Source organism: Erinaceus europaeus, chromosome 12, assembly GCF_950295315.1.
Source record: "Erinaceus europaeus chromosome 12, mEriEur2.1, whole genome shotgun sequence".
Taxonomy (NCBI): Eukaryota; Metazoa; Chordata; class Mammalia; order Eulipotyphla; family Erinaceidae; genus Erinaceus; species Erinaceus europaeus.
Genome location: NC_080173.1, coordinates 47,757,740 through 47,773,675, shown reverse-complemented (window position 1 = coordinate 47,773,675; position 15,936 = coordinate 47,757,740). Strand labels below are relative to the sequence as shown.

The following is a 15,936-nucleotide window of genomic DNA, read 5'->3' as shown; positions in this document are numbered from 1 at the left end:
GACCGCTATGGGCGGGGGGTGAGGCCCGTGGACAGGAAGGGGGGGAGCCAGCTTTGGGCGGAGGAGGGGGGACAGGAGGTTGTTGGCGGAGGCTCCCTAGCTCGGCCTCACTGTCGGCCGCCCCAGCTCCAGACACCATGTCCCGCGCGGCGCCCCGCAGCCACATCCTCTCTCGGCTTCCCCTGGTGCTGCTGCTGCTGCTGCTGCTGCAGGCTGTGGGGAGGGGGCTGGGCCGCGCCAACCCGGCTGGGGGGCCCCTGGAAGATGTAGTCATCGAAAGGTACCACATCCCCAGGGCCTGTCCCCGGGAAGTACAGATGGGCGATTTCGTGCGCTACCACTACAACGGCACATTTGAGGATGGCAAGAAGTTTGACTCCAGGTAATGGGGTGGGTACTCCCACGCTTCTTTCCGGAGCGCCCCCTGCAGGTTTTCTTAGGTCCTGGGATCCAGTGGTCTCTTGTCCCCTCTAAGCCTGTGTCCCAGTACTTACTCCACTCCAGACTTTCAAAGTCCCCCCCCCCAACTGCTCCTACACCCCAGTGTCTGAGAATCCAGGTGACCTGCTCTATTGTTATTTAACACGGTTTTATCTGGAGGAGGTGTGAGGGTGTAGGGTCTCAGCTGCATGTGAAGCCTCCAGTGTTCTCTCAAAAGACCCTACCCCCCTTGGGAGTCTGGTGTAGCTCCCCACCTGCAGGGGAGTTGCTTCACAGGCTGTGAAGCAGGTCTGCAGGTGTCTTTCTCTCCTCTCTGTCTTCCCTTCCTCTCTCCATTTCTCTCTGTCCTATCCAACAACAACGACATCAATAACAACAACAAAAATAACTACAACAGCAATAAAAACAAGGGCAACAAAAGGGAAAATAAATATTTTTTAAAAGACTCTACCCCCTTCCATCCAGCCTATCTCCCTTGGTTCAAGCCCCCGTCTGTGTAGCTTTGCTTAGACAAGAGAGTGCAAGTGTTATCTGTTGTTGCTGTTTTCTTTTGTTTTGTTTTGTTGGAAGGAATTGAGGCCAGCAGGAGCCCACAAGGTAAAGTGGGGAGGGCCATGTAGTGGATTCAGGATGTGGGGCATAGCCCCTGCTATAACCCTTTCTGACTGTGTGACATGTGATAGGACCTACTATTTGGGCTCCTCAGAAGGTCCTCATGCTCCCTCTCTGTGTCTCTGTACCCCTCCTCCCCATTCCATTTTAGCTCTGCCAGCCCTGGGGTTTGAGAGATAATGTTCTGGCCTGATCCCTGGCTTTTGGTTTGCTTTGGCAGGGAGGCAGGGCAGGACTTGTGCCAATCTCTGTTAAACCTTGGGTCCCTGTCACACACACACACATACACACACACACACACACACACACACCAACCACATGTGACACCCCAAGAAGTTAAGCCCTCTATGATGCTTCCCCAAAACACATAGCTGAACCCACAGATTAGTGGCTCTTGCTTTGGAGACCAGCAGTGTATTTGGATAGAAATATAAACTCAGGGCCAGGTGGTGGCACACCTGGTTAAGTGCCCTGGTCCCCACCTGAAGGAGGAAAGCTACACTAATAGTGAAGTAGGGCTGCAGGTATCTACTCTCTAGCTCCCTCTCCCCTCTGAATTTCTCTCCGTCTTTATCCAATAATAAATAAATAAAAGATAAAAAAGACTTTCCTTTAAAAAAATAGAAATATAAACTCTGGGGGCTGCTTGGTGGCACACTTATTTGAGAGCACATGTACAATGTGCAAGGACCCAGGTTCAAGCTCCCAGTCCCCACCTGCAGGAAAAAAGCTTCACAAGCAGGGCTGCAGGTGTCTTTCTCTCTCTCTCTCTTTCTCTCTCTCTCCCACCCTCTCTTATCTTCCCCTTCCTTCTTGATTTCTCTGTCTCTATTCAATAAGAGAGAAAGAAAGAGAGACTCAATCCAGTGGCTTGTGAGGTGGTGCAGGTAAAGTGGACTTGAAAGCATAAAGTCCTGGGAGTCGGGTGGTAGCACAGCGGGTTAAGCGCAGGTGGCGCAAAGGGTAACAACTGGTGTAAGGATCCCAGTTCAAGCCCCAGACTTACCACCTGCAGGGGAGTTGCTTCACAGGCAGTAAAGCAGGTCTGCAGGTGTCTATCTTTCTCTCCCTCTCTGTCTTCCCCTCCTCTCTCCATTTCTCTCTGTCCTATCCAACAACAATGACATCAGTAACAAGAATAATAATAACTACAACAATAAAACAACAAGGGCAACAAAAGGGAATGAATGAATGAATATTTTTTGAAAAGAAAGCAATAAGTGCTAAATTTAATCCCTGACATCACATATGCCAGAAGGCTGTTCTGGCTTATTTCTCCTTCTCCTATTTCTCTATCTCATGAAATAAATAATGAAAAAAAATTAACCACGTATGCCAGGGTTGGGGAAATAGAACAACAGTTAATGAAAAAAAAGACTTTCAGGGCCAGGCGGTGGCATACCTGGTTGAGCACACACATTCCCACATGCAAGGACCTGGGTTCAAGCCCCTCATCCCCATCTACCAGGGAACGGTTCACAACTGTGAAGCAGTGCTACCGATCTCTCTGTCTCCCATATCTCCCTTTCTTCTCATAATTTCTCTCCATTCTATCAAATAAAAATTAATTTTAAAAATACCTTTATTCCTGAGAAACCAATTCTCAGCACTACCATAGCCAGAGTTGAGCAGTGCTCTGGTAAAATAAAATAAAATAAAATAAGCCATGAACTTCAGAATCTGAGGCCCTGGATTCAAATTAAAGTTTATAACCATAATCAAGTAATTTTCTCTAAGTTTTGCTTCTTAATCTGAAAAAAAGGGGGGATTGAAAACAGTTCCTCCCGGGGCCAGGTGACGGCTCTCCTGGTTAAGCACACATACCACAGTGTGCGAGAACCCAGGTTCAAGCCCCTGGTCCCCACCTGCAGGGGGAAGCTTCATGAGTGGTGAAACAGGTCTACAGATGTCTGTCATTTCTCCTGTCTACCTCCCCCCTTCAAATTTTCTCTCTGTCTCTATCTAATAAATAAATATTATATTAGAAAGAAAGAAAGAAAGAGAGAAAGAAAGAAAGAAAGAAAGAAAGAAAGAAAGAAAGAAAGAAAGAAAACAGTTCCTACTTCCAGGGACCGTGCTGTAGTGCACCAGGTTAAATGCACATAGTATGAAGCACAAGGACCCCTGCAATGATTCTGGTTCCTGGGGTCCTTTCATAAGCAGTGAAGCAGGTCTGCAGGTGTCTTTCTCCCTATCTTCCCCTCCCACTCTCATTTTCTCTCTATCATGTCCAATAAAATGAAAAAAAAAAAAAGCCTACTTCCTAAGGCTCATGTTAGGACTCAAACAAGACAATGAATGAAAATAAAGATATCGGGCGTCCGGCGGTAGCGCAGTGTGTTAAGCGCAGGTGACGCAAAGCGCAAGGACCGGCTTAAGGATCTCGGTTTGAATCCCCGGCTCCCCACCTTGTAGGGGAGTCACTTCACAAGCGGTGAAGCAGGTCTGCAGGTGTCTGTCTTTCTCTCCTTCTCTCTGTCTTCCCCTCCTTTCTCCATTTCTCTCTGTCCTATCCAACAACGATGACAACAATAATAACTACAACAATAAAACAACAAGGGCAACAAAAGAGAATAAATAAATAAATAAGAAGATATCAGGTAGGGTGTATGCCTTGCCATGCACTCAGTCCAAGTTCAAATCCTGGCGCCATGTCAGAAGCACTGTGGCACCAGAGGAAATTCTAGTACTATGATATCTCTCCCCTTTTCTGTCTTTTTCTCTTTCAATCTGAGAAGAGTTGCTCAGAGCAGTGAAATCACATGAGCATGTGTGTAAGGTCCCAATTTTACAAAGAGCAAAAGAGAAAGAGAACTTCCACAGTGCCAGGTAGTCTACCAGCTGTCTCAGCACGTTACCCTTGATTCTGGAAAGTAATAGTGTCAACTGCTGAAACTTCCTTAGTGCTTAAGCCTTCATAATCGCACTGTGAAGGAGGAAGGTGGATGTGAAACCAGCTAAGTAGACAAAAGGAGGGGTAGGCAGTAGAGTAGGCAGGAGTAGAATCCAGAGCACTTGCTGGTCTGGAGTGTAGGAAGGGGCTAGCCACTGGAGCTTACTTCCCTGGCGGTGACTCCAGGAGCATGGCTAGACCCAATCCATGCATTGTTGAACTGGGAAAACTTCCCAGACCTTGGGCCCCTTCAATCAAAATAAAAATCTCCATCTTCCCTTAGCTGTTGAAAGGTTAAAACTATAATTAAAGCAAACAAACAAAAAATAGTATGGCCTTTAGAATAGGACATTGCCTTTTCTTTCTTTTTAAACCAAAGCACTGTCTACTCAGCTCTGGTTTATGATGGTGCAAGGGATTGAACCTGGGACCTCTGGTGCCTCAGCCATAGAAGTCTTTTGTAAAATAATTGTGCCATCTCCCCTGACCTAGGATAGAACTTTTCTTTTTTTCTTTTTCTTATTTTTTTAATATTTATTTATTTTCTCTTGTTGCCCTTGTTGTTTAACATCGTGTGGTTATTGATGTTATTGTTAGATAGGACAGAGAGAAGTGGAGAGAGGAGGGGAAGCCAGAGGGGGAGAGAAAGACAGACACCTGCAGACCTGCTTCACCACTTGTGAAGTGACTTCCCTGCAGGTGGGCTCGAACCGGGATCCTTACGCCAGTCCTTGCGCTTTGCGCCACGTGTGCTTAACCCGCTGTGCCACCACCCGACGCCCAGGATAGAACTTTTCAAAGCTGAAAATCACTCCTTAACCCCAACTAGGTCTGCTTCCAGCACTTGGAGGGTCTATGCTGAAGTGGCATGGGCTTGTGAGGTTCATGACCACACATTAGCTGTCTGACCTGGGCAGCTCATCCACACTCTCAAATTTCAATGTTTCTTTTTCTTCTTATTATTATTATCTTTACTTATTTACTGGATAGAAAAAGCCAGAAATCTAGATGGGAGGAGGTGATAAAGAGGGAGAGAGACAAAGAAGCACCTGCAATACTGCTTCACCATTCGGAAAGCCCTCCCCCTGCAGGTGGGGACTAAATTTTTCTTAAAACAAAAATGGCCCAGGAGGTTGTGCAGCTGATAGAGCACCAGATTTGTGGGCATGGGACTACAAGCTTAATCCCTAATATCCCTTGTGCCAGAGTGATGCTTTAGACCTTTCTCTATTTTTAACGATTCTTTTTTTTTTTGCCTCCAGGGTTATTGCTGGGACTCAGTGCCAGCACCACGAATCCACTGCTCCTGAAGACTAATTTTTTTCCCTTTTTGTTGCCCTTGCTGTTTTATTGTTGTTGTGGTTATTATTGTTGTTGTTATTATTGATGTCATTGTTGTTGGATAGGACAGAGAGAAATGGAGAGAGGAAGGGAAGACAGAGAGGAGGAGAGAAAGATAGACACCTGCAGACCTGCTTCACTGCCTGTGAAGCAAACCCCCTGCTGGTGGGGAGCTGGGGCCTCGAACTGGGATCCTTACGCTGGTCCTAGCACTTTGCGCCATGTGTGCTTAACCTGCTGCGCTACTGCCCGGCCCCCCTCTTTTTTAATTAGTTGATTCTATTTTAATGAGGGAGATACAGAGAAAGGTAGAAAGAGACCAGAACACTGCTCAGCTCTGGTTTATGGCAGTGCTGGGGAATGAACTTGGGACTTTGCAGCCTCAAGCACAAAAGTCTTTTTACATAACCATTCTGTTGTCTCCCCAATAAATATATCTGTAAAATGAAACCAGCAATGCTCTCCTCACAAAGAAGTGACCTCAACAAGATGAAGTCATGAATGGCTATGTCCCACACAATGCATTGGTTTTTGTTTGTTTGTTTGTTTTAAAGATTTTGTTTATTAATGAGAAAGATAGGAGGAGAGGGAAAGAACCAGTTATCATCCTGGTACATGTGCTGCTGGGGCTTGAACTCAGGTTCTCATGCTTGAGAGTTCAGTACTTTATTCACTGAGCCATCTCTCAGACCACCACAGAATGCATTGTTGAATGATTTCATTATGTGGGTATCATAGTGTGTGTAGATGCACACACATAAATATCACGGCCTGCCACACACCTAGAGCATGTACTTCTGTTGTGTATGTAGTCAATCATTGACCAAAAGCCATTAGGCAGTGTGGTATTGTAATAAATTTTACAACGTTGACCACTTCACCTGGCATACAGTAGGTGCTCAGTAAATGGTCCTCTCTCTTCTGTGCCATCTTAGTACTCTTGCTGTCAGCAGACCTTAACAGCAGACCAGCCTGAGTGTTCCTCCAGCTCCAGGCAAATCAAAGGCGTCAACTCAGGGGCTTTCCTTTCTCCACAGCCCAACCTATTAAGATGGGAGTATCGATCCACTTAGGAGGAAGGTCTGCACTGGAGACAGGAGCACATGTGTAGGAGAGGGGTATTGTGGATATCGGCTCTCCTATGCGTGTGTGTAACAGGGTAGGGGCCACCATATCCCACCTGTGCCCCCTTTCCCCCCAGCTATGACCGCAGCACCTTGGTGGCCATTGTGGTGGGCGTGGGGCGCCTCATCACTGGCATGGACCGGGGACTTATGGGCATGTGTGTCAACGAGCGGCGACGCCTCATCGTGCCTCCCCACCTGGGCTACGGCAGCATCGGCGTGGGTGAGGATGGGCAGCAACCTGGGCCCTGGGAGCAGGAAGTTCAGGGAGGGGACGGTACCTAGCCTGGGTGACTCTGCACAAGCAGGGTAGACAGTGTAGAGCAATGGGGGGTGAGGTGAGGTAAAGAAAAGGGGAGCAACAGGGCCCAGGGAGGAACCAGAGGAGCAGGAAGGGGAACTAGAAGTGATAGAGGGAGAGACAGTGGGGCTCCCAGGTCCCCACTCTCCCCCACCCTGGGGCTGAACTGTCTGCACAGCCGGCCTCATTCCCCCCGATGCCACCCTCTACTTCGACGTGGTCTTGCTGGATGTGTGGAACAAGGCCGACAGCGTGCAGGTGAGCACCTTGCTGCGGCCGCCCCAGTGCCCCCGCATGGTCCAGGACAGTGACTTCGTTCGCTACCACTACAATGGCACGCTGCTAGATGGCACTGCCTTCGACACCAGGTATGGGGGATCCCAGGCCCAGGGACGCGGGAGCCCGGGCCCATTCAACCCCTCCCACTTTGGCTGCATCACCTTGTTCACAGCTATAGTCGGGGTGGCACGTACGACACCTACGTGGGCTCTGGCTGGCTCATCAAAGGGATGGACCAGGGGCTGCTGGGCATGTGTCCTGGAGAGCGAAGGAAGATCATCATCCCTCCGTTCCTGGCCTACGGCGAGAAGGGCTATGGTGAGGGCAGAGGAGGACACTGGGGGTTGGTTCTCTGCAGTGGGCTGGCACTGCACCAGGGTACCAGCTGGAGAGGGATGGAGGGAGTAAGTCTTGACCTTGGTGGTCACCTCACTAAGAGGGGTACTTAATTCAGGGTTTCACTGCTCATGAGGCCTCCCCTGCAGATGGGGGCCAGGTGCTTGAACCTGGGTCCTTAAGCATTATTGTAACATCTGTGTCTACCAAGTGTGCCACTACCCAGCCCCTCTTTTGTTTTGTTTATTTGTTTGTTTTTTTTAGATTTTTTTTTAAATTTTTTTTTTTTTTAACCAGAGCACTGTTCAGCTCTGGCTTATGGTGGTGCGGGGGATTGAACCTGGAACTTTGGAGCCTCAGGCATGAGAGTCTGCATAACCATTATGCTATCTATCCTCCGCCCTTTTTTAGATTTATTTATGAGAGAGAATCACAAGCATTCCTCTGGCACATGTGATGGATGCTGGGAATTGAACTTCAAAGTCCTTGCTTGAGGGTCCAGTGCTACCCCCCACTCAGATCACTTAAAGATTTGTTTAATTAGTGGCCTGAAAGGTGGCACAGTGGATAAGACACTGGACTCTTTTTTTTTTTTTTTTTTACCAGAGCACTGCTCAGCTCTGGCTTATGGCAGTGTGGGGGATTGAACCTGGGACTTGAGAGCCTCAGGCATGAAAGTCTTTTTACATAACCATTATGCTTCACCCCCACCTGGCATCAGACCTCTGCATGAGGTCTGAATGCAGGAACAAGCTCCACTGGTCCTTGACACCGAAATCTCCACTCAAGCTAACTCGTAGTTACTCAAAGTTACTCAAACAAGGAAAAATATTCCAAGACTAAAGTTTATTCTAAGAAAGGCCAGTGTGGCAAACACCTTTCTGTCTGAGGGAGACAGAAGTGCGCTACCAAAGGAGTCGGGCAGTAGCGCAGCGGGTTAAGCGCATGTGGCACAAAGCACAAGGACTGGTGTAAGGATCCCAGTTCCAGCCCCCGGTTCCCCAGAAGTGGTGAAGCAGGTTTGCAGGTGTCTATCTTTCTCTCCCCTTCTCTGTCTTCCCCTCCTCTTTCCATTTCTCTCTGTCCTATCCAACAATGACAACAATAATAACTACAACAATAAAACAAGGGCAACAAAAGAGAATAAATAAATAAATATTTTTTAAAAAGAAGAAGTGCGCTCCCTAACAAAGAACAGTCTATCTTTTTATAGGTTTGTAACAAAGAAATCCCACAGAAAGCTTACATCAGCAAGATGTATAATGGGTACATCTGGAAAAGAGTTTAGGGTCACAGCCAAGATATAGATTACACAGGGTAAATATCAAATGGTAGGTACATCGGTTACCTCGGGACAAGTACAATATTTTTACTACTTTTTATTTTATTTATTTTCCCTTTTGTTGCCCTTTGTTGTTTTTTTATCGTTGTTATTGATGTCGTCGTTGTCAGATAGGACAGAGAGAAATGGAGAGAGGAGGGGAAGACAGAGGGGGAGAGAAAGATAGACACCTGCAGACCTGCTTCACCGCCTGTGAAGCAACTCCCCTGCAGGTGGGGAGCCAGGGGCTTGAACCGGGACCCTTACTCCAGTCCTTGTGCTTTGCACTATGTGCGCTTAACTCACTGCACTACCACCCAACTCCCAATATTTTTACTATTTTACAAACCAATCCCATATGGTATTGAGGTAGGCAATAATCTGAAGGTTAACAGGTCACATAGTCTTTCATTAGTCCTTGGGTGATCACTGGCAGAGGGGAGGCTTTGGCCTCTCACAACACCCACTGACCTCTGGGAAACCATGGAGTTGTCAGGCCTTACAGAGTGATTGATTAAATCATAGTTTGTGCTAGTCTAAAACATGCATAATTCCAGAGTATCTAGATAGAGTATATTGTATTAGATGTTCCCCGACACTGAGTTCAGTCCCTGACAGCACATGTACCAGAGTGATGTCTGGTTCTTTCTCTCTCTCCTATCATTTCTCATGAATAAATAAATAAAATCTAAAAAAAAAAAAAAAGGATTTAATATGAGAGATGGAGAGAGCCAGAAAAAATCATCCGGCTGGGGAGACAGCATAATGGTTCTGCAAAAGCCTTTCAAGCCTGAGGCTCTGAGGCTGCAGATTCAATCCCCAGCACCACCATAAGCCAGAACTAAGCAGTGTTCTGGTCTCTTTCTCTCTCTGAGTATCTACTCTTTCTCATTAAAATAAATAAATAAATAAATATTTTTAAAAGATTTGATTTATGAGAAAGATAGGAGGAGAGAAAGAACCAGACATCACTCTGGTACATGTGCTGTCGGATATTGAACTCAGGACCTCATGCTTGAGAGTCCAGTGCCTTAGCCATAGTGCCATCTCCTGGACCACTTTTATTTTTTTAAAGATTTTATTTATTTATGAGAAAAATAGGAGGAGAGAAAGAATTGGACATCACTCTGGCACATGTGCTGCCAGGGATCGAACTTGTGACTTCATACTTGAGAGTCCAAAGCCATTGCGCCACCTCCCAGACCACAATAAATAAAATTTTTAAAAAATCATTACTCTGGCACATCCAATGCCAAGGATCAAGCTCAGGCCATATTATTCCTAAATCCTATGCTTTATCTATTGTGCCACCTCCTGGGCTGCAAGGGAGAGGACTCTGGAGAGCAGAGCTGGTACTTTTTTGCATGATATTCACATTGGTCTCCCTGAAGTTGGTTCTCCACTTGTATAGCCCACTCTTTCCCCCAGGGACGGTGATCCCCCCGCAGGCCTCCCTGGTTTTCCACGTCTTGCTGATCGACGTCCACAACCCAAAGGACACGGTCCAGCTAGAAACGCTGGAGCTGCCACCTGGCTGTGTCCGCAGAGCTGAGGCTGGGGACTTCATGCGCTACCACTACAACGGCTCGCTGATGGATGGCACCCTCTTTGATTCCAGGTCAGAGGGGGTCCTGATGATGGAGGATGGGGACTGTGAAAAGGAAGTGCCTGGTACTAAAGCTTCCTGGCTGAGCAGGGACCCCTCTGACCTTTTTGCTGCCCCCCCCCCCCCCGTTGCATTGCAGCTATTCTCGAAACCACACGTACAATACCTACGTGGGCCAGGGTTACATTATCCAGGGCATGGACCAGGGGCTGCAGGGTGCCTGCATCGGGGAGCGTCGGAGGATCACCATCCCCCCACACCTTGCCTATGGGGAGAACGGGACTGGTAGGCTGGACCCCTCTTCTACATCCCCACCCCCACATGAGGGGGCTCTAGTCACCCCTCTGAGACAGAAGTCTTTCAGTCACGCTCCCACCTCCTGTCATAAACTCCATCCCCTCCTCCAGGGGGAGGCCCTGAGTTTAAGGAGGGAGGGTGGTTCTAGGAGAAACAGCATAGCTCTGGGAAGCAAAGAAACTCCATTTGACCCCCAGCTTTGTTCTCAGATCTAAAATGGGAGTGACTGCCTCCAGCAGCAGGGTGTGTGCAGTAAGAGAATGTTTCTTTCTTTTTTTTAATTTTTTATCTTTATTTTTATTGGATAGAGACAGCCAGAAATTGAGAGGAATGGGGAGATAAGGAGAGAGACAGGGAGACACCTGCTGCCCTGCTTCACCACTTGTGAAGCTTTCCCTCTGCAGGTGGGGACCAGGGGCTTGAACCCGGGTCCTTGCACACTGCAACATGTACGCTCAACGTGGTGAGCCACCACCTGGCCCCTCTTTTTTTTTTTTTTAACATGGAACACAACTCTTTTTTTTTTTAAAGATTTTATTTATTTATTTATTTATTAATTCGAAAGATAGGAGAGAGAGAAAGAACCAGACATCACTCTGGTACATGTGCTGCTGAGGACTGAACTCAGGGCCTTATGCTTGAGAGTCTGATACTTTATCCACTGCGCCACCTCCCGGACCACGTAAGAGAATGTTTCTAGAGGAGTTGACAGTGTGGGCAAGGACCCCACCCCTTGGAGTTTAAAAGCCTGGGTGCAGGGAAGAGCATGGAGCAGCCGCCTCTCCTAGGAGCCTAGCTGACCCACACTTCCATTTGGGCCCCAGGAGACAAGATCCCGGGCTCAGCTGTGCTGATCTTTGATGTCCACATCATTGACTTCCACAACCCGGTGGATCCGGTGGAAGTCAAGACGCTGTCCCGGCCCCCTGACGCCTGCAATGAGACAGCCAAGCCTGGAGACTACATTCGTTACCACTACAACTGCTCTCTACTGGACGGCACCAAGCTCTTCTCCTCGTGGGTCCGGGGCAGGGCCAGGGCCAGGGCTGGGCAGGTGGGTGGGCCAAGGCACTGGGGGTACTCCTGACAGCTAACAGTACCCTTCCTCTTGCTACCCCAGTCAGATGCCATTTAAGGGAGTGGTGGAGGGGAAAGCAATAAGAAACTGGAATTCTTTGCAGACGGGTGAAGGGAGGTAACTATTAGTGGTGGGAGTGTGAATCTGGGTCCTTGTGCACTGAAACATGCACTCTCTCCTGGATGTGCCACTGCTTGATCCTTATGACTTCTTTTTAATTGCCACCAGGATTATCAATGGGGCTCAGTGCCTGAACAATGAAGCCACCACACCCAGTGACTATTTTTTTCTTTACATTTTTAAAAATATTATTTATTTATTTATTATGGATAGAGACAGAGACAGGGAAATTTAGAGGGAAGGGGGGTAGAGAGGAGAGAGACACCTGCAGCCCTGCTTCACCACTTGTGAAGCTTCCCCCTGCAGGTGGAAACCAGGGGCTTGAACCAGGGTCCTTGTGCACTGTCATGTGAGTGCTCAGCCAAATGTGCCACTGCCTTTCCCCTAGGCCCTACACTGTACTGGGGCCGGCATCAGGAGTGACCTAGGAATTTATTTATTTACTTATTTTTGCCACCAGGGTTATTGCTGAAGCTCAGTTCCTATAGGACTCTATAGTTTCTGGAGGTCATTTTTAAAACAGCATAAAAGACAGAGAGAGAAAGGGAGAGACAGTGGTCGGACTCTCAAGCATGAGATCCTGAGTTCACTCCCTGGCAACACATGTACCAGAGTGATGTCTGGTTCTTTCTCTCTCTCCTCCTATCTTTCTCATTAATAAATAAAGTCTTTAAAGAGAGAGAGAGGAGAGACACCTGCAGCACAACTCCACTGCTTATGACACTTCCTCCCTGCTCAGGGCAACCAGAGGCTTAACCCCCTGGTTCTGGCACCTGGTAATGTGTGAGGTCCATCTCCCAGCCCAGTGACCTGAGAATTGATTAAGGGTATGTGGGAGCCAGAGGGAGACAAGAAAGTATGAACTGGCGGGGAACAGAGAAATCTGCTCTCCCCACAGCCATGACTATGGGGCCCCCCAGGAGGCAACTCTGGGGGCCAACAAGGTGATCGAAGGTCTGGACACGGGCCTCCAGGGAATGTGTGTGGGAGAGAGGCGGCAGCTCATCGTCCCACCACACCTGGCCCACGGGGAGAACGGAGGTAAGAGGCAGGGACTGACCCCAGGGGCGCTCTGTCATCTTTGCCCTTACCCACCTCACTCCTTGAAACGGTCAGGAGTAGCCAGGGTTGAATTCTAGATGATTCTGTAGACATCTCCTGCTCCTCTTCAGCCCCCCCCCCCAAGGGAAAACCAAGGCCTGCAGGCTGAGCTGGGGAGTGCCTTGGAAGGCTGCCAAAGCAGGCCCAGACTGACCTGACTGGGACTTCCCTCCTGTTGTCTCCCTCCCTGCAGCCCGGGGCGTACCTGGTAGTGCCGTGCTGCTGTTTGAGGTGGAGCTGGTATCCCGGGAGGATGGACTACCCACTGGCTACTTGTTTGTGTGGCACAAGGACCCTCCTGCCAACTTGTTCGAAGAGCTGGACCTTAACAAAGATGGCGAGGTCCCCCCAGAGGAGGTGGGTAGGGAGTTCAGCCACAGCCACACTCGAGTGGCACCATGAATGCACGTCCACTGTCCCATCTACACCCAGCTTTCTGCCCCTCTGCCATCACTGCTTGTCCCTATTCCGGCCTTTCCTTCTGACCCCGCTGCTGACTCTCCCTTACCCTGGTCAGAACAGCTTGGAAGGAAAAGGAGGGACTGGCCTCCCTCAGGGTCCCCCCCCAAAGCCCCCAGAGCTCCTCAGACAGGCACTCACACCCTGCCTTCCCTCTGGCTCTCCTCGCCCCCAGTTCTCCACTTTTTTTATTTTGTACCACTGCTCAGCTCTGGCTTATGGCAGTGTGGGGGATTGAACCTGGGACTTGAGAGCCTCAGGCATGAAAGTCTCTGCGTAACAATTATGCTATACCCCCACCCAGTTCTCTGCTTTCATCAATGCTCAAGTCAGTGAGGGCAAAGGACGCCTCATGCCTGGACGGGACCCTGAGAAGACCATAGCAGACATGTTCCAGAACCAGGACCGCAACCAGGATGGCAAGATCACCCCAGAGGAGCTCAAGCTGAAGACCGACGAGGACCAGGAGCGGGTGCACGAGGAGCTCTGAAGGGCTGGGGCCTGCTCCCCCCACCCCGCAGAGGCCTGTTCCCAGGGGTCAGCAGGCCGTGAGGCACTGACTTGCCACAAGTCTCCCCTCCCTCTGCTGGGATGAAGTCTCAGAACAACAGAATGTTGTCAGAGAAGCCTGCTCTGACCGTCCACAGCACAGACTTCCATTCACTTTTTCTTTTGGTCCCAACTTTCATTACTGGAAGTTCTGGAGGAGCTGCAGTCAGATGAGTTTGAGGGGGCATGGATATAGCTGATTCCTCCCCCCACCTCCCCTCTGCATTACCCTACACTGAGCAGGGCTGAGCTCCTACTGTATTTCCCTAATTTTTTCTTTCTTTTTAAACCAGAGCACTGCTCAACTCTGGTTTATGATGCTGTCAGGGATTGAACCTGGGCCCGCCAAGCCTCAGGCATGGATGTGTTTTGCATAACCATTATACTGTCTCCTAGGCACCCCTTTGTGTGCATTTTGACATCCACAATGCCCCTCCCAGTCCGACTCCTCTATCATGGCAGCTCCCCAGGAGCATGATGAGGGTGGAGAGAGGCCCCTGGCCGTCTTCCCTTCCCTTAGTTCTCACTGGCTCCTAGGGAAAGGGCAGCCCCACCTCATCTTTCCTGCCCCTGTCCTGTGGATCCCCCGCCTCCTGTCTCCCTTGCTGAGAACGGAGGGACAGGAGCTGGGATGTGTTCCTCTTCTAAAGGAGGTTACCTCCTCCAGGGGCTAAGGAGGAAAGTGAAAGGGGGTACGAGGAACCTCATTTTAGGGCATGGAACCAAAGATTAAGGACTGAGATGAACGTGGAAGAAGGGCTCCCTAGGAGCTAAGGGGTAAGGGGTGGGCAGAGTCCTGCACACTCAAGAGGCTAAGCTGGTACCAAGTCCCTGTCTCCGTGTCAAATAAAAGACTAAACCAGAGGCCTCGGGGTGTGACCCTTCAATAGAGGGAGACCCTCGGACCCAGACTGGGGAACAAGGGGAGGCAGTGCAGTCTTTCTCCATGGCCTGTCAGCAAAGACACTGGTGTCCATGTCTCAGCCCAATTCCTCAAGTCCTGTAGGGGCCTCACCCCCAAGACAGCAGGTGCCTGTCCATAGGACAGCACCTGCAGGGGCAGTGGGGAGAAGTGACCCATGTCCCCTGTGCCAATGATGTGAAAAGACAAGGCCTCTGACCCCAGACAGTACTAAAGGATGAAACTAAACCACTCAGGTTGGATTCTACTCTTTCCAGTACCATGATATTCCTGCCCCCCGCTCCCCCCTACCCCCAGCTTCTGGCTGCTGCCCATTCCTCCCTCTTGCTAAGAGGGAAGGTAGTGGAGCTCAAGTCTCTGGTGCCATCTGCCTCTACCAGCTAGACTGGCGGTGTGACGGCAAGGCTCAAGCTGTCCATGCGGGGAAAGAGGGAAGGAGAAAATGAGATGGGACTTGATCACTGAACTGCCCCCACTGGCACCATTTTTTTTTAAAAAAAAAAGCTTTTATTTTTATTATTTATTTTCCCTTTTGTTGCCCGTTGTTTTTTATTGTTGTAGTTATTATTGCTGTTGTTGGCATTGTTAGATAGGACAGAGAGAAATGGAGAGAGGAGGGGAAGACAGAGAGGGGGAGAGATAGACACCTGCAGACCTGATTCACCGCCTGTGAAGCGACTCCCCTGCAGGTGGGGAGCCGGGGGGCTCAAACCTGGATACTTACACCAGTCCTTGCACTTCGGACCATGTGTGCTTAACCCACCACACTACCACCCGATTCCCACCATTTTTTTATATATTTGAAAAGAAAAAGATAGTGAAAGAGACCATAGCACCGAAGCTTCCTTTAATGCAGTGAGGGCCAGGTTTGAGCCTGGGCTCTGCATGTAGCAAAGCAGTGCACTAGTCAAGTGAGCCATTTTGCCAGCGCTCAACTGTGTGTGCGTGCATATTACACACATATACGTGTGTGTGTGTGTGTATACATATAATTAAGGTTTTGTTTATTTTAATGAGATGCACAGAGACCAGAATACCGCTCATCTCTGACTTATGGTGGTGCTAAGGATTAAAACTGAGACCGCAGAACCTCGGGCATAAGAATCTTTTTTTTTTTTTTTACCAGAGCACTGGTCAGCTCTGGCTTATGGTGGAG

The 15,936-nt window shown here is 49.1% G+C and overlaps 1 protein-coding gene across 2 annotated transcripts; it reads left to right on the top strand.

Annotated features, from left to right (window-relative positions):
- The first annotated feature begins 51 nt into the window (after positions 1 to 51).
- On the top strand, positions 52 to 14,722 carry FKBP10 (FKBP prolyl isomerase 10). Of its 2 annotated transcripts, XM_060203475.1 has the most exons (11): positions 52 to 382; positions 6,489 to 6,634; positions 6,891 to 7,080; positions 7,164 to 7,309; positions 10,077 to 10,266; positions 10,394 to 10,539; positions 11,376 to 11,568; positions 11,672 to 11,746; positions 12,648 to 12,790; positions 13,044 to 13,207; positions 13,614 to 14,722. In XM_060203475.1, the coding sequence occupies exons 1-11, from the start codon at positions 138 to 140 to the stop codon at positions 13,797 to 13,799; spliced, it is 1,824 nt and encodes a 607-aa protein (XP_060059458.1). In that variant the 5' UTR covers positions 52 to 137; the 3' UTR covers positions 13,800 to 14,722. The 2 variants fall into 2 exon arrangements, with proteins under 2 accessions (XP_060059458.1, XP_007535543.1); XM_007535481.3 differs by lacking the exon at positions 11,672 to 11,746 and having other exon boundaries at positions 54 to 382.
- The last annotated feature ends 1,214 nt before the right edge of the window (positions 14,723 to 15,936 follow it).